Here is a 19,148-nt window from a genome sequence, read left to right on the forward strand (position 1 = left end):
GCAGAGAGATCTAGAAGAATAAGAAGTGTGTAATGCCCTTTTGATCTAGCAGTGACCAGATTATTCACTACTTTGGTCAGTGCCGTCTCTGAGAAGTGTTGGGCACGAAGTCTGACTGAAGTGAGTCCAGTAAGTTGTGGGAGTTAAGAAAGTGTGTAAGGCGAGTCTCTCAAGTAGTTTGGAGAGACCTTGGGAGCTGAGAGATGGGACGTTAATAAGAGTGTGTTTGGGTCAGAATTGTGTTTTTTTCAGAATGGGAGTAATCACTGCATGCTTAAACAGAGAAGGAAATATACCAGTAGAGAGAGAGATTACAGACTTTAGTTAAGGTTGGGATAAGCACAGGAGACAAAGTTTTACAGACTTGTTAGGGTATAGGATCAAGAGGAGAGATAGTGGAGTAGGAGGATGAAAAGAGCGTTGATACTTCATCTTCACTGGAGGGATCAAACGAAGAGAGTGCCAGAGGGTTCAGGTAGGGAATTGAGCAGGTCACTGGCTGAGTTATAGCATACCATTTCATCTCGGATTTTATCTATCTTATCCTTGAAGTAGGAAGCAAGTTCTTATGCACGGATAGTAGCTAGTGAGGGAGGATAAAGAAGTGATTTAAATGTATTAAAAAGTAGCTTGGGGTTGGTGGCATGAGAAGAGATGAGAGATTGGAAATATGTTTGTTTGGCAGTGTCCAGGGCATGACAGTAGGAGTGGTAGGTGGTTTTATGTGTGAGAAAGTCACTTGGATTCTGAGTTTTACGCCACTGACGTTCTACTTTATGTGACAGGTTTTGTAGGTGTCTTGTTGATTTAGGGTGCAACGGTTGACATCTAAGCCTGTGTGGAGTATGATGGGTAGCTGGAGCCACTTCATCAAGGGCACGCTCTAGAGTCTGGTGTAGGTGGGATACAGCAGTCTCAGGTGTGGTAAATTTAGAAATTGGTGAGAGCAGTTGTTGCATAGAAGTGGAAAGTTGTTGAGAATTTATATTAGTATTTCTTTGGGTTAGAGGAGGCTTGTTTGGTTTTTAGTGTCATAGAGTTTAGAGCAGAGGTTCTCAAACTCGGTCCTCGGGAGCCCACACAGTGCATGTTTTGCAGGTAACCCAGCAGGTGCACAGGTGTATTAATTACTCACAGACACATTTTAAAAGGTCCACAGGTGGAGCAAATTATTTCACTTGCGATTCTGTGAGGAGACCTGCAAAACATGCACTGTGTGGGCCCCCGAGGACCGAGTTTGAGAACCTCTGGTTTAGAGTAATGGAAGAGATTGAGAAGGTGATCAGAGAGAAGGAAAGGAGTGTTAATGAATTCAGAAACCGAGCAGAGCCTGCTTAATACAAGATCAAGGCAGTGGCCCTCCTGATGAGTAGAGGAGTCAGACCATTAGGTGAGGCCAAGAGGGGAGGTCAGAGAGAGGAGTTTGGAGGCATGAGGAGATTGTGGAATCTCTAGCTATATTGAAATCACCCATAATGATGGTAGAGATGTCAGAGCATAAGTAGTGTGGGAGCCAGGCAGAAAAATCTTCTAGAAATTGTTGTTTGGGTTTCCCAGGAGGGCGATAGCTGCATCACGCAGAGAGAAGGGGGTGAAAATCCTGATAGAATGAACTTCAAACAGTGTGAATGTTGAGTGATGGAACCTGAGGTAGAACAGTGTATGTGAAAGATTGGGACAGTAATATTCCAACCCCACCACCTTTACTATTATCAGGCCTGGAAGTATGTGTGAAGTGGAGACCACCATGTGACGGTGCTGCAGGGGAGGTTGTGTCTGATTGTGTGAGCCATGTTTCTGTTATAGCTAGCAGATTGAAGTTGTTAGATTTGAAGAGGTCATGGATGGATGTTCATTTGTTGCAAACAGAGCGTGCATTCAATAAGGCACATTTTAGTGACTTGGAGGGGGATGGGAGACGTGATATTCATGAGGTTAGATGGATGTCTATGTTTTGAAACAACAGAGTGTGAGTGGGACAGGTGGTTGGAGCTTGGATTTGGTGATATGTCACCAGCTAATCAAAGCAGAAGAGTGAGATAAATATTGGTGTTTTTTTGTGAATGTTTACTATGGCGGCCGATTGTGGTTGTCAAAGTACTTGTAGAGAAGTAAGTATAAAGCTCATGAGTGTGAGGAGCGGAACTCATCTATATTTATGCAATACGGTGCTGTGGAGCTCTAATGCTGTGGACTGATTTGCAATGTGCTCACTTTCCTGCAACTTTTCTGCAGGGAAAACCAGCACAATTTCAAGGGAGCTGGTTCACTGGTCGTATGTAGTCTGGGGTGGCACTCCTATTATTGGCTTTACAAGGGGATATATAGAAGTAGACATCCCACTAAAAGTTGAGTTTTTGTTTTTAAGATAGTAAAGCCATTTTTCAATCTGATATAACGAAACTGGAAGATTTATTCAAGTTTTAAGTAAAGTTTGTGTATTTGAAGGAGATGATGGTGTTATACATACTTAAGGAGCAATTCAACCTAACTGCAGGGGGGGGATCCACTTTAGAGTCACCCTACTCACTGATGAGGGATCATCTACTGCATGTCCAATATGCTCTGTGCTGGAATTTGACCTTTGTTTTATTATGTGTTCTTTAGCTGACCATATGGTGCACTTCAGTCATGTAGAGAAACTGCTGAATAATAGAGTATCTTTAGTAAAAGGCCCTATTTTATTTGTTTACCACTAATGCAGATGTACATGACATGTATGTAGCTGGTTATAGGTTTGTGCTCTAAAACAAAATGTTTTGTTCTGTATACTTTAGTGTTTTCACACAGGAGAGGACTGGGGATAATCACCATACAGCAGGCAGATGTTAAGTATACAGTAGTCCTCCATGTTTGGCTGCTGTTCACAGAACAAGCGGGATCTCTTTCTTCGTGTCATTATCTAACTCAAGGAGATTCTGGTGATTTGCGCAAATTTGCACAATTGGCAGGAATTGCAATATAGTTACACTGCTGATTTTCTTGTTCACTTCTATGGACTGTGATGAAAAAAATCTGTGAACTTGGTGGCCGGGAGAACTGTTCAAATGGCGGCATCTTGCAGCTATCTCTAACTATTGAATTGCGAGTTTAGAATGTACCGGTGACCACTGCATTTTCTCAAAAATACAAAATATACCTTCAATGCAAACTATTGAAATGCCTATGTGGTATAGGGTACAGCATGCCCTATTCCTTAATAATGACTTTCCGTGTATGGAGAGGCTGCATTTTCAGGAATATTGGGGGTCATTCCGAGTTGTTCGCTCGTTGACGATTTTCGCAATGGAGCGATTAAGGCAAAAATGTGCATGGTACGCAGTGCGCATGCGGTTAGTATTTTAGCACAAAACTTTAGTAGATTTACTCACGTCCGAACAAAGATTTTTCATCGTTGAAGTGATCGGAGTGTGATTGACAGGAAGTGGGTGTTTCTGGGCGGAAACTGGACGTTTTCTGGGAATGTGCGGAAAAACGCAGGCTTGCCAGGAAAAAAACGTTGGAGTGTCTGGAGAAACGGGGGAGTGGCTGGCCGAACGCAGGGCGTGTTTGTGGCGTCAAACCAGGAGCGAAACGGCCTGAGCTGATCGCAATCTGTGAGTAGGTCTGGAGCTACTCAGAAACTGCTAAGAAATTTCTATTCGCAATTCTGCTACTCTTTCGTTCGCAATTCTGCTAAGCTAAGATACACTCCCAGAGGGCGGCGGCCTAGCGTGTGCAATGCTGCTAAAATCTGCTAGCGAGCGAACAACTCCGAATGAACCCCTTTGTTTCAGTCCAAAATTACTGCCTCCACTGTGTATGCAACAAGTGCTGTTTGAAAACATTGCATAGTTTTAACAGAAGACATTGTTTGGGCCAACAGTATAATGAATTTAAGTTAAATGTGTTTCCCTATCAGTCCTCTCTATTTCTCAGTTTGATAATGTAATCCTATCTCCCCTGAAAACCCAGGTGCAAACATGCCTTCACTGCTTACATAAGCCAGTTGGCGGCTGACATCAAGCATCTCTCATGTGTGAAAGTACGCAGAGGAGCTGTCATTGCCAAGGGGGAACATGCAGAAATATTCACTTCAATAAGAAGGTGAATTATTTCTGGAGAACAAGAAAATGCCTCAGCATCAAGCTCTTTACATGAATGATGATTCATTTTACTGTTTGATAAATCATTCTAATCTAGCTCTTCTTACACGTTCATAGGGGCTAACTGGCATTTAATTATCAGTCGATGCCATCTCAGCTATTGCAGTTTATATAATGGCAACTTCAAAGGGAACATACTGAATGGTGCCATTATTATTATTTTTTTTTCCTGTGATAATGTTATTTAGAGAGAGCATGTGTTGTAAGTCCTATGGGTATTGAGCATAATGAGATCTCTCTAGGAAAAAAGGCAGAGAGAGAATGTTCATAACACTTACCTAGATGGAGAAAAAGGTATCAAAATGAGAACTATAAAGTGCCTCTATACATCTTGTGTAAAGCAATACTCACCAAGTATAATATTCCAAAAGTAAATTCAGACTGAAGTAGTTGTTGGCCTAATTTCTGCATGACGTGCATGGTCATTATTAAAAAATAATCCCTCTGCAGAGTAAGCCCAGGAGAGAATACCATTAATTAGTATAGTGTATTTAGGAATACATAATGCTTATGATAATAATTTAGTATGTACTGCATTGATGATATTGGGGGGTATCCAGTTACCCACAGTTAATTGTCCCGCCGTGGTTCTATCCAATTATTCCCGATAAACCCCAGTTTATCAGGGATTTTATTTCCTGGAAACAGCCCAGTTTCTACCGAAAACACACAGGTTTCACTAAACCTGTGTGTTTTCGGGAGACATTTTTTTTTTTTTTTTTTACAGGCGATGAAATTGGATAGCCTGTAAATAAAAATATGGGTGAAACATCAGGAAAAACATTAGTTTTTCACGCTCGATGTTAATTCACCTCTAATTGGATACCCCTCCATAGATTCCTATTAATAGTTTTTGGATAACCCTCTTCAAAACGTAGAGTCTGGCTATCCCAAGCTACTATATTTCACTTGTAGCTGTCATTCTTGTTTGATCATTGTTCTGGAAGTATAGTATATTTCATCTACAAGGAAATGCTATAGTAATGTACATTCAAACACTGTAAAAAAGAAGACATACACTTCCATAATGAGCCGGAATTGCTTGCTGTTAGATTTTAAACTCTATTCTAATCTGCTGTATCAGAAATCGTGATGTGTTCTTGCTACTGTTCTTTGACTTATTTCAAAACCTGTCTTTTTGTTTTGACAAAGTTATTGTGGTCTCTAATGCACTGCCAATTTAGAACTTAATTGGCTCTTATCTCTATGGGAAGAGTCTGACATCTACTCCTTTAAAAGGTGTTACCCAAAAGGTTTGTTAAGCCTGTGTGTGGGAGATGTATCAAAGTTTCTAAACAGTGGATAAGTGGAGAAATTTCTCATAATCTTATAACATGTTCTTGCTAAAATGCTAGCTAGAAATTGATTGTTGCTACAGTATGGGCAACTTCTTCACTCATTCACGTTTTAGAAATGTTGATTCATCTCCCCACTATGGGGTATATTCAATAAGAGTCTGATCCATTCCGACATACAGTTGTCGGGATGGATCCGACATCCTCTATTCAGTGGATGGCCAAATCCGACTGTCGGATTTGGGCGTACATAGGGTCCTGTCCTTACGCTGCTGTCAGCTGATGCGCTGACAGTAGCGGCCAGGAGTGCAGATGGCGGGGGTAAGCTGGGCAGCAGGGAGAGCAGTGATCGGCGGCCAGAGCTTGCTGCGGGGGGACATGTCTGGGACGGAGGGGGGAGGCGCTGCAGGGAAAGAGGTTCCTGCAGGGCGCGGGGGGACATGTCTGCGGCGGCGGGGGGAGGCGCTGCAGGGAGAGAGATGCCTGGCCGGACGGCCAGCCACCTCTCTCCCTGCAGCACCTCCCCCCGCCGCCGCAGACATGTCCCCCCGCGACTTCCGTCGATCTCCGCTCCCCCAGCTGCCCGCAGCACCGCTTGTCTCCTCACCTCAATCAGACTTGTTTTCAATCCGACTTGTCAGAAAAAATCAGCCCCTATTGAATAGGTCAGAATCCCTTCCGACCTATTTCTGTCGGAAGCTGCCGTCTTTCTGACAAGACAGCAGCTTCCGACCGTTATTGAATACACCCTTATATCACCAATCTGAGCACATAGTATTGTTGTTTTCATATTGCGTATGTATTCCTAAAAACACTGTTATTTTTCCCCTATACTGCAATGTATACTTTCTGAAGGAAGGAACTTGAGGACCTTTGAGTCTTCCTCTTAGCTGTATATTACTACAGGAGCATAAAAGAGATTTTATCAACCAATCACACTAATTGTCTCTTGTGCCTGTGTTATATTATGTTCATGACCAGCCCAGCCACCTGTTCAATTTGCTATTCCACTCACACATTAGGCCCCATTGCATTTTCTGAAGGAAATCATGATTGTGAGGGTAAGTTGCTAGGAAAGAGAGATGTAATTTTGCACACAGTAGCATAGTTATGGTCTTAAATTATTAATTTTAAATGCTTTCTGTTTTGGGAAGAAAAAATATATATTCTAATTCCATACATATACATTTCATAATTATAACAATTTTTTAAGGGTTCATTCACATGTTAAACACATGTTCTCTAAAAAAAAAATGACGGTGTCATATGGCAGCTCTTATATTACTAGGCAGAGACTCATTGTGAGGCTTCTGGCTCAAAAAGAATGTGGTAGCTTAATATTTGCAAATTTGGTGTGTTTCACATTGTCAAAGTAGCATAGCAAATGGAGAACAATATGGGGAAGTTGGTGTATGGGAATATAATGCCTGTGTGGTTCTCTGGAAGGTCCAAGTAATTGTTAATATAATAAAATAAAGCTGTAGTTAATAAACGCTATACCACTGCTAAATAATAGTATAGTAATATGTAAGGTACATAATTTCTCTCCCTGAAGTGTTTTTCTTCATCTTCTTATCCAGTATGAACCTAGAGGACCCGGCAGGCCGCTGTACCAAAGAAGAATCTCTGCCAGCTCGGCACATGCAGGTCCTGATGAATTGGCCGTTTGTCAAGAAAACCTTGCACAGTGTAAAGAAATTCAAGACCCCACTAAGCCTCCTTCATACAACTATTCATCTCCAGAGCTCTGGGTCAATGCTGCATCATCAGTCCCTTATCAGAACATTCCGTGCAACGGATCCAATCCATCGGGAACGCCCAGGGACATGTTAGGTGAGGATTGATGTCCTGTCATGTTGCTTTTCCTCCACATATTCTTTAATCATACTTTTTACTTTTCTCTTACGTCCTAGAGGATGCTGGGGTCCACATTAGTACCATGGGGTATAGACGGGTCTACTAGGAGCCACTGGCACAATAAGAGTTTGAGAGTGTGGGCTGTCTCCTCCCTCTATGCCCCTCCTACCAGACTCTGTTTAGAAAATGTGCCCGGTGGAGCCGGTCACAGCTAGGGGAGCTCTCCAGAGTTTCTCTAGTAAAAGGTTTTTTTTTAGAGTTTATTATTTTACAGGGAGGCTGCTGGCAACAGCCTCCCTGCATGAAGGGACTAAGGGGGAAGTAGTGTCCGCCCTGCGGGGTCTGAGCCACTATCTTCGCTGACAGGACACTGAGCTCCTGAGGGGATCGAACGTTCGCCGCCACAGGGGATCGCTCACCCCAGCAGCATGCCGCCACCCCCTTACAGTGCCAGAAAATCAGTGGCGAGCTAGTCACCGGCCCCTCTGGCAAGCGGGGAGCCGGTGTGAAGATGGCACTAACAGGGTAGGAAGCGCAGTATTAACTGCGCTCCGGGGCTCAGCGGTGCATGGTGCGGCGCTGTGAGGGGCGCCCTGAGCCAGCGCCTACACTGTCCAGCAAGCCAGTCAGGGTCCTAGGATCGCTGCCAGCACAAATCCTCAAGCCAGTATAATCTTCAGAAGAGCGGGAAGACAGCGCTATGAAAGGGGGCGGAGCTTCTCAGAGTGGACCCAGCAGCGTTCAGGGCCATTTTCCTGCCTGCAGAAGCGCTGACAGGGAGAGCAGTCCCTCCAGATCAACTCCAGCTGCCTTGCACGGTACCAGGGTTTGTAGAAGGAGGGGGGGAGGCTGTGTAAAGTCTGTGCAGCCTATTAAGATACACAGACAGCGCTGGTAGTGTTATTAGTTCTACCTTAAAAAGCGCTGTGTGTGGGTTGGCTCTAATCCCTGTCTCTCTGTGTCATGCTTGGGGGGGGGGGGGGACTGTGTCTGACATTTCCCTGGCTGTGGAGGTGTTTAGTATCTCACATAGCCATGTCTAGGGACTCTGTCATATGTTGCAGAAGATTTTTCCTCTCAGGAGGGATCCATTCCATGTACACAGGATTGTAATGCTGAGACTGAAACTCAGGTGTTGAAGTCTATGGCAGTTTGGTCAGGCTCTGTCCCTATTCCTGCAAAATCTCCTAGCATGTTCCAATAGAAACGTGCACTTGCCCAAATCATGCAAGATGACACGGATACCGATTCTGATACTGCAGACGGTGATGGGGCGGTGCTGAGGGGGGCGGCATCCCTTCCTAAGGGCGTGCAGCTCCTGATTGAGGCCATTAGAAATGTGTTAAATATTGACACCACACCTGAGCAGGTTGAGGAGGCTTACTTCACGGACAATAAGAAAGCCTCGCTAACCTTCCCTGCGTTTAAAGAATTAAATGCTATATTTGAAAAATCCTGGGAAAACCCGGAGAAAAAATTCCAGATCCCAAAAAGGGTTCTGGTTGCTTTTCCCTTCCCTGTTAACCCACCCATTGTGGACGCATCTGTCTCCAGACTGTCTAAAAAGGTGGTTTTACCTGTGCCTGGATCTACCGCGTTAAAAGAACCGGCTGATCATAAAATTTACACTACGCTCAAATCCATTTACACTGCTTCAGGAGTGTCGTTAAGACCCACTATTGCCTGTGCATGGATTTCTAAAGCCATAGTAAAGTGGTCAGGCACATTACTAGAGGATTTGGATACAATGGATAGAAGTGACATTGAATTGTTTTTACGTAACATATAGGATTCTGCGGGGTTCATGGTGGAATAGGGACCTGGGGACACTGACTGCACGGATATCTTCCATGTCTGTCTCAGCCCGCAGGGGACTCTGGCTACGTCAATGGTCTGCAGACGCGGAATCCAGGAGAAGTGTGGAGAACCTACCCTACACAGGTCAGTCTCTATTTGGGGAAGCTTTGGATTTGGATGCGTTGATTTCCATGGAAACCGCGGGTAAGTCACCTTTCCTTCCCTCTGCTACACCTTCTATGAAGAATCCATTTTCTTCAGCTGTGCCGCAGTCCTTTCAAACCGCTAAAGTAAAAATGTCCAAGCCTCCTACCACTTTCTTTAGAGGTGGTCGGGCAAAATCCAAAAAGCCTGCACCCGCAGGCTCCCAGGACCAGAGACCTGCTTCTGGTTCCTCAAGATCCTCAGTATGACGGTGGACCTCAAAGCCTGAAGGACGGGCTGGTGGGTGTGAGACTCGGATGTTTCAGACACGTCTGGGTGTCGTCCGGCCTGGATCCCTGGGTACAGAATATTGTATCCCAGGGATACAGACAGGAGTTTCAAGAACTCACGCCTCCCCGATTCTTCAAATCAGGCTTGCCAGCTTTCCTGACAGGCGAGGCTATCCTACAGGAAGCCATCCTAAAATTGGAAAAGTCACAGGTCATTGTCCCAGTTCCACCTCATATGCGAAACAAGGGTTATTATTCAAACCTTTTCGTGGTACCGAAACCAGATGGTTCGGTCAGACCAATTTTGGATTTGAAATCGTTGAACCCTTACCTGAGGGTGTTCAAATTCAAAATGGAGTCTCAGAGCAGTGAATTTAGATCTGGAGGAGGGAAAATTTCTGGTATCCCTGGATATCAAGGATGCGTACTTCCACATTCCGATTTGGCTGACGCGCCAGGCTTATCTCAGATTTGCACTGTTGGACAGTCACTATCAATTTCAGGCACTGCCATTCGGCCTCTCAACAGCACCGAGGGTGTTCACCAAGGTGATGGCGGAGATGATGGTTCTCCTCCACAAACAAGGGGGGAACATAATCCCATATCTGGACGATCTGCTGCTAAAGGTATCGTCCAGGGAGAAGTTGTTGCAGTCCATTGTTCTCACGACTCATCTCAGGGAACACGGTTGGATCCTGAACCTTCCAAAATCACATTTGGAGCCGACCAGGAGGTTGTCTTTTCTGGGAATGATCCTCGACACGGAAGTACAGAGGGTGTTTCTCCGGGAGGAGAAAGCATTGGTGATACAAACAATGGTCTGGGATGTCCTGAAGCCAGCCCGGGTTTCAGTTCATCAGTGCATTCGCCTTTTGGGGAATATGGTGGCCTCTTTAGAGGCTCTACAGTACGGAAGGTTTCATGTTCGGCCCTTCCAACTGGATCTCCTGGACAAGTGGTCGCGATCTCATCTACACATGCGCCAGAGAATACTTCTGTCGCCGAAAGCCAGGATTTCACTCCTCTGGTGGCTACAACTACCTCACCTTCTGGAGGGCTGCAGGTTCGGGATTCAGGACTGGATCCTTCTAACCATGGATGCGAGTCTCCGGGGCTGGGGCTCAGTCACTCAGGGGGTAACCTTCCAAGGAAGGTGGTCAAGCCTGTAATCCAGCCTTCCATAAACATTCTGGAACTAAGAGCCGTCTACAACGGTCTTCTCCAAGCGGCCCATCTTCTGCGAGATCGAGCTTTTCAGTTGCAGTCGGACAATGTAACGATGGTGGCTTACATAAACTGACAGGGCAGAACGAAGAGCAGAGCTGCAATGTCAGAGGTAACAAATCATCCTCTGGGCAGAAAAACACACGTTGGCGCTGTCAGCAATCTTCATTCTGGGAGTAGACAACTGGGAAGCGGACTTCCTCAGCAGACACGATCTCCATCCAGGAGAGTGGGGCCTCCATCCGGAGGTGTTCACGGAGGTAACAGATCTTTGGGGTGTACCTCAAATAGACATGATGGCCTCTCGTCTCAACAAGAAGCTTCGGCGGTATTGTTCCAGGTCGAGGGACCCACAAGCTGTGGCGGTGGACGCCCTAGTGACTCCGTGGTTGTTCTAGTCTGTGTACGTGTTTCCTCCACTTCCACTCATTCCAAGAGTTCTGAAACTCATAAGGAGAACAAGAGTTCAGGCAATCCTCATTGCTCCGGACTGGCCAAGAAGGGCTTGGTACGCGATTCTTCTGGATCTACTGCTAGAAGAGCCGAGGCCTCTTCGGGAGGACCTGCTACAGGGGCCGTTCGCTTATCAAGACTTTACCACAGCATGTTTGACGGCATGGAGGTTGAATGCCAGATATTAGCTCGGAAGGGCATTCCGAACAGGGTTATTCCTTCCCTGATACAGGCTAGGAATGGAGTGATGTCTTAACATTACCATCGTATTTGAAAAAATATGTATCTTGGTGTGAGTCCAAGAAGTTTCCTACGGTGGAGTTTCAACTGGGACGGTTTCTCCTCTTCCTGCAGGCAGGTGTGGATAGGGGCCTGAGGTTGGGATCCGTAAAGGTCCAGATTTCGGCCCTATCCATTTTCTTCCTGAAGCAGTTGGCTTCCCTCCCTGAGGTTCAGACTTTTCTGAAAGGGGTTCTGCACATCCAGCCTCCCTTTGTGCCGACTACGGCGCCCTGGGATCTTAACATGGTGTTACAGTTCCTCCAATCGGATTGGTTTGAGCCTCTACCGGAGGTTGAGGTCAAATTTCTCACGTGGAAGGCTGTCACTTTGTTGGCCTTAACTTCTGCTAGATTTGTGTCGGAGCTGGGGGCTTTGTCTTGTAAGAGCCCCTACTTGATCTTCCATGAAGATAGAGCTGAGCTCCGGACACGTCAGCAGTTCCTTCCGAAGGTTGTGTCGGCATTTAATATCAACCAACCTATTGTGGTGCCAGTGGCTACTGACTCCTCAGTTTCTTCAAAGTCCTTGGATGTTGTAAGGGCTCTGAAAATCTATGTGAAGAGGATTGCTCGTCACAGAAAATCGGACTCTGTCCTGTATGATCCCAAGAAATTTGTGTGTCCTGCTTCTAAACAGACGATCTCTTGCTGGATCAGGATTACTATTCAGCATGCGTATTCTATGGCAGGATTGCCGTGTCCTAAGTATGTTAAGGTGGGTTCTTCCTGGGCGGCTGCCAAGGGTGTCTTGGCTTTACAGCTTTGCTGAGCGGCTGCTTGGTCTTGGTCGAACACGTTTGCAAGGTTCTACAAGTTCGATACTTTTGCCTCTGAGGACCTAAAGTTTGGTCAATCAGTTCTGCAGGAGCTTCCGCGCTCTCCCTCCCGTTCTGGGAGCTTTAGTACTAATGTGGACCCCAGCATCCTCTAGGACGTAAGAGAAAATAGGATTTTAATTACCTACCGGTAAATCCTTTTCTCGTAGTCCGTAGAGGATGCTGGGCGCCCGCCCAGCGCTTCGTGATTCTGCAGTGGTTGCTTAGTTCAGTACTTCTTAGTTCTTGGTTAAGTACTATTTTGTTACTTTGTAAGTAATATTGGGGGTCATTCCGAGTTGATCGTAGCTGTGCTAAATTTAGCACAGCTACGATCATGTTCCCAGACATGCGGGAGGATGCCCAGCACAGGGCTAGTCTGCCCGCATGTCAGTCCTGGCCTGGCCCCCACCCCTTCCCCGCACAAGTACAAAAGCATCACACAGCGGCGATGGTTTTGTACTCGTGGAGTAACTCACGGCCAGCGCAGCTACGATCATGTTCCCAGACATGCGGGAGGATGCCCAGCACAGGGCTAGTCTGCCCGCATGTCAGTCCTGGCCTGGCCCCCACCCCTTCCCCGCACAAGTACAAAAGCATCACACAGCGGCGATGCTTTTGTACTCGTGGAGTAACTCACGGCCCGCGCAGCTCCTGCGGCTGGCCGCGAGTTGATCTTTGCTACCCCTGGTTGTAGCGGCTGCGTGTGATGTCACGCAGCCGCTGCGGGCCGCCCCCCGCACATTCCGGCCACGCCTGCGTTGGCCGGATGGCGGCCAAATTCTGCCGTGCCGCCCCCTCCCGCCCAGCGACCACCTCTGCTTGTCAATCAGTCAGAGGTGATTGCCAGGGAAAGACGGCCGTCAGGCATGCACCAGCGCACTGCGGCGCCGGTCCGAGCGCTGCGATAAATTGCAGCGAGCGATCGGGTCGGAATGACCCCCATTGTTCAGCCGTTGCTGATGTTTCAAGCTAGTTAGCTTGGTTTGCCTTGTGTGTGAGCTGGTGTGAATCTCGCCACTATCTGTGTAAAAGCTTTCTCTCAAAGTTGGCCATCTCCTCGGGCACAGTTTCTAGACTGAGTCTGGTAGGAGGGGCATAGAGGGAGGAACCAGCCCACACTCTCAAACTCTTAGTGCCAGTGGCTCCTAGTGGACCCTTCTATACCCCATGGTACTAATGTGGACCCCAGCATCCTCTACGGACTACGAGAGAAGAATTTACCGGAAGGTAATTAAAATCCTATTTTTGCAGGTGTCACTATTACTGTCTGTATGCAATGTTTGGTTAATAGAGAATTTTACCCTTCGGCACACAGTGAAAGCAACCACTGTTTGCACTTTACCTATTTTTTGAAAAAGCAGCCAACTAGTTCTCCAATTATATTTCTGAGTCACATTATGGCTAAAGATCTGTCACAGGCTTGTTCATAACATCTGTGTCCATGGTTATGTTCTGTGTAGGCCATGTTTCCATGGTTATATACAGTAGAATGATTAAAAAAAGACACTTATTCACAACAGATCTGGCAAAATGCAGTAATAGTATGTTTCTGGGATTTCACCAAGCAATTTCACATGGAAGTTCTTATTCTTGTAACATTTTAGAAATTCAGTAAATGTATTATGAATCTTAGCTTAATTATTTTCAGTAGGCAAAATGATTATTTAGTGGTGCTGCTCTGATTAAAAGGATAGTATCTGGAAATAGTATGTATGTATAGTATCACATTTTATTATATTTTTAATTATAAATGAAGACCCTGATTTATTGGAGTAATGTAATTCATCCCTCTTGCCCACTACAAGAATAATTCTAACCTAACATGCTAGTAACATTGAGGCTATCAACGCTACTTCCCTATTCTCCCTGTTCGACTCGCTTCTCTCCTATTTTCTCTTGTGCCCTGAACAAGCCACTTCCCTATACAATGCATCCCTTACTTCAGTTTTTGACTTTGTTACTCCAGCGACCACTATTCACCCTTGTAGATCAACACCTTAACCGTGGCACACCAATCGCACCAGAGATCTGCAAAAATTTTCATGTACTGCCGACAGAGGAGAAAATCACGCTCTAAGACAGACTTCCTCTATTGCAAACTTAATGCTTTTATCCTTCAGTGCTGCCGTTTCTTTTTCATCCAATAGGGGTCACTGGAGTACTTTTGGGATATAAACAGTGTTAGCAAGGACAGGCACTGAATATTTAAATTCAGTAACTCTCCTCCCCTCCATACTCCCATAATACCTCAGTGTTTTTTCGTGGCGCTCCTCCACATATTTTACTTTTAGATTATTATTATTTTTTTTTATATATACTTTTTTCTACTTACAATCCCTTCCCAGCTTACACAAAGAAGCTCTGGGTCCGGGATTATAGAAGCTGCAGCATGCAGCTCTTGGAATGTCGGTCCTCACAATAGGAGCACCCTCATAGCCACAAGTAGCTTAGCTAACTTCAGCTGAGGCTGTAGAAGGACTGGACGGAGCTTGCTGGAGAAGCCCCGTCAGAGCCCAGGAACACAGGTATTTATGTGGGACGGGGCGGTCAACTCACGCTGCCGCCCCGCCGTGTGTGGGGACTGCTATGCGCACCGCCCGCCGCCTGGATAATACCGCTGCTCCGCTCCCCCCTCTGAGGGACGCGCTGGACGGCCGCTACAAGCGCTGTTGTCAGCGCTCCCTGCCTGTAGTTCACAATCAGACCGCGGACAGCGTTCAGTGCTGCCGCGGTCTGTCCCTGTAACAGCCGGAGGCTCCGTCACTCAGAGGGAGGGAAGCTGCCAGCGTCTCTGCTCACTCAGACCGCGGACAGCGTTCACTGCTGCCGCGGTCTGTCCCTGTACAGACGCTGCCAGCGCTCCCTGCACACGCTAAGGGGGTAGCAGGGGGGGAAGCTGCCGGCGCCTCTGTATAAAACAGCCCTCTCGTAGCTAGTGGACTCATGCTGGGCAGATAGGAGTTTTCACTGCCCCTATTACATGCAGCGCAGCTGCAGGGGGGGGGAGAGATTATGCCCACAACAGCAGCGCTAGACAGCCTATGCTAAAGAAAGGCTGTATTGTGTTGTATATGCATACGTATTTGTATATAAGGGCACGTATTATACAAGCACGTATTGTACCATAGAAAATGTATATAAAATGCTATATGTATATATGGTCACGTAAGGAAATATGCTATATGTACTTTGACTATAAGCACATGGCTGGAGGCCATTTTAATCATGCTTTCTGTTTCTTTTCCAGAACGTTTCTGTCCTACAACACTACTCCACCGGATGGCGCAGGGGTGTTAGTAGGAAATTTGGATCAGGTTTCTTATAGTCTGGCCACGTGCACTGCACTTTGGTCATATGCACACTTTAGTAATTTTACGGAGTCGTGGAATTTGTCTGTCTTTGTCTATTTGTCTGGTTACATAATGAGTAAGGCACCAGCAAAAATGAAAAAGCAGTTTCACTGCAATGTCTGTAAGAGTGGGTTACCGGAGGGTTCTACCACATACACAGTATATTTTATACTCCCATTACATCACCGATTTTGCAAAGATAGTTATCATTTGCCTTATAAATTCCCAGTTTCTGCTATGTTGCAATCCTGACGATTCTATGCCAGACCTAACTGCGCAAGATGAATATGAGAAGGGTGACTTAGACCAGCAGTCAGATAGTGAGGGTGCGTCAGTCTCTGAAGTTTACAGAGACTGAAGAACCTCTGACAAATTATGAGGTGGTATTTACTAGACGACAGATCTCCAGTGTGTTTTCTTATTTTTTTCGGAATCTCTAAATAAGATGTTAATAGAGAATCCTGATACACAGGTTTCTAAACCTCGCCAATTTAAGTCTAGTTACCCGTTTCCAGAGTCTGTGACATCTACATGGGAGCTATGCTAAAGTCGATGTGTACAGCAGCAGGGGCGTTACTTCGACCGCGTTTGGTTGCCATTTGGGTAACTACGGCGCCAATTGTATGGATAACATGACTCAGGTCCGCCCTACCAGACGACACCTTATACTTCTCGTTGATCAAATCTGTGAAGCTGCTGATTATCTACGTACAGCTTCTATGGACGTCTGACTGGTCAGTTCTCGCCTTTCAGCGTCACTAGTTGCGGCACGACGAGCGCTCTGGCTGCGTTCTTGGCAGGCGGAGGCAGAGGTCGAGAGAAGAATGGAAGCATTACCTTACGGGGGCGAAAAGTTGTTTGGTCCTGAATTGGACAAATGGATTTTTCAGACCATGGGGGGGCAAGTCTGCTTTCCTACCATTGCTTCCAACGGTACCTAGACGGAAATACTCTGGACCAGCGTTCAAATCCTTTAGACCTCAGCCCTTTCAAGGCCGTGGTAGAGGAACAACCACACCTGGTGGACGAGGCAGAGCACGTGGTTTTCAACAAACCACCACCCGTCAAAACGCTAATGTCACCGACAAGCCAGTGGCATGATGGGCTTCCAGCCTATCTCGGATCTCTAGTTGTGGGGGCACGCCTTCAGACGTTCCATTTGGCGTGATTCCAGACATCCACAGTTGGGTGGATCAGAAATTTAGTGTTAAAAGATTACAAAATAGGGTTCGACTGTTTCTCACCAGTGCTGTTTTTCAAAACAGGACTGCCTGTGTCGGAAGTCAAAACGGCGGTTCTGCAAATTGCCATTCAGTCTCTACTAAATTCAGCAGTTTTAATTCCTGTCCCTGTTCACCAACAAGGTCGGGGTTATTATTCCAGCCTTTTTGTAGTCCCAAAGCCGGATAGTTCGGTCAGACCAATATTGAACCTAACGGGGCTCAATCAGTCCGTCATTTACTACAGATTCAAGATGGAATCCCTGCAGTCAGTAATTGCAGGTTTAGAGCCACAGGAATTCATGATTGCACTGGATCTCAAGGATGCGTACTTACACATTCCAATTTGGCCACCTCATCAGAGGTTCTTAAGGTTTGCGGTGCGGCAAAACCATTACCAATTCCAGGCTCTACCATTTGGCCTCTCGTCAGCGCCTAGGGTATTCACCAAAGTGATATCTGGGATGATAGATCATCTCTAATCCCTGGGAGTGATAATAGTTCCGTACTTGGACGATCTGCTCATCAAAGCTCCGTCTCAACAGATACTCCTACAACATGCCTTGCTCACGTACAATGTGCTAGTTCAGCACGGTTGGGTGGTCAACTTCAAGAAATCTAATCTGACTCCGTCTCAACGACTTCAATTCCTAGGAATGATTCTCAATACGGTGAATCAAAGAATTTACCTACCAGACCAGAGAGTACAGAGTATTCGTCATCTGGTACAGTTAGTGCTCAAGCCACGCACAGTCTCGTTACATTTGTGCATTCAACTGTTAGGGAAAATGGTGGCAGCTTTCGTAGAGCTTCAGTTCGGAAGATTTCACTCACTACCTTTTCAACTGGATGTGCTCGCACAGTAGTCAGGCTCGCATCTGCAGAGTCACCAGATGGTGCGGTTGTCTCCACGGGCCACAGTATCTCTACTCGGGTGGCTCAAAGTACACAATCTAACCGCAGGGAAACGGTCCGGCATCTGCAATTGGACAATTCTAACAACGGACGCGAGTCTCAGAGGTTGGGGAGCTGCGGTCCAAAATTGTCAGCTCCAGGGTCTCTGGGCGGATCACGAAAGATTGTTGTCGATAAATGTCCTGGAACTCCAGACAGTTTACAACGCTCTGCGACACGCAGTGCACATGCTCCGGTCTCAGACTGTCCAGGTGTAGTCAGACAATGCGAAGGCAGTCGCGTACATCAACAAACGAGGAACGAGAAGCCGCATGGCCATGCGGGAAGTAGATCGAATCCTCAATTGGGCCGAACATCACCAAGTGATATTGTCGCCAGTGTTCACTCCGGGAGTGGACAACTGGTAGGCGGATTATCTCAGCCGTCCGGATTTTCATCCACGAGAATGGGCATTAAATACATAAGTGTTTCACATGTTGGTCCAGAGGTGGGGTTAGCCACAAGTGGACCTGATAGCATCTCGCCACAGTAACCAAACACCAGTAAGTGTCCACAACGCGAGATCCAAAGGCAGTGGATACTCTCACAATCGCGTGCCCGTACAGCCTCGTGTATCTGTTTCCACCGTTTCCGCTGCTCCCTCTGTTGCTAAAACGGATCAAACGAGAGTCCGCCACAGTCATACTAGTGGCGCCTCATTGAACTCGGAGAGCATAGTTCTCTGATCTCTGCGGACTACTCGTAGACGATCCTTGGCCGCTCCCGCTACGTCCGGACCTGTTACAACAGGGTCCGTTCCTTTACCCCGATTTAACGCGGCTGCGTTTAATGGGGTGGCTGTTGAAACCGCCCTCTTAAGAAGAGAGGGCATTCCAGAATTGGTTATAACAACCAGGTTAGTTACGGCAGCTCATTATCACAGAATTTGGCGTGCTTATCTAGGTTGGTGCGAAGCTCGGAAGTTTCCGACATCATCTTTCCAGTTATCCCGTCTTTTGCTATTTTTACAGACGGGGTTAGATGGAGGACTACGTTTTATCTACACTAAAGGGGCAGGTCTCTGCCTTGTCAATTTACTGTCGAAGGCGTTTGGCTCTTCTGCCGACTGTACACACCTTCCTGCAAGGTGTCCTCAGAGTACAACCTCCATTTATACCACCTACAGCGCCACGGGACTTGAATCTGGTTTTAGGTTTTTAGTCTTCATATTTTGAACCCTTACAACAAGTGGAGGTTAAGATTTCCACTTGGAAAACAGTTTTTCTCCTAGCCTTAGCTTCAGCAAGGCGTGTTTCAGAATTGGGTGCCTTGTCATGCAAGCCACCATATCGGGTGTTTCATGATGATAGAGCGGAACTT

At 46.4% G+C, this 19,148-nt stretch overlaps 1 protein-coding gene across 3 annotated transcripts in view; it reads left to right on the top strand.

Moving 5' to 3' along the window:
* HELZ (helicase with zinc finger) overlaps window positions 1-19,148 on the top strand; it is a 403,350-nt gene that overhangs the window by 364,656 nt on the left and 19,546 nt on the right. For all 3 annotated transcript variants that reach the window (XM_063960827.1, XM_063960829.1, XM_063960828.1), the window contains exon 30: window positions 7,021-7,273. In XM_063960827.1, the coding sequence (XP_063816897.1) occupies window positions 7,021-7,273 (253 nt within the window). The remainder of the gene's footprint in view (window positions 1-7,020; window positions 7,274-19,148) is intronic.

The sequence above is a fragment of the Pseudophryne corroboree genome, chromosome 3 (assembly GCF_028390025.1).
Source record: "Pseudophryne corroboree isolate aPseCor3 chromosome 3, aPseCor3.hap2, whole genome shotgun sequence".
NCBI lineage: Eukaryota > Metazoa > Chordata > Amphibia > Anura > Myobatrachidae > Pseudophryne > Pseudophryne corroboree.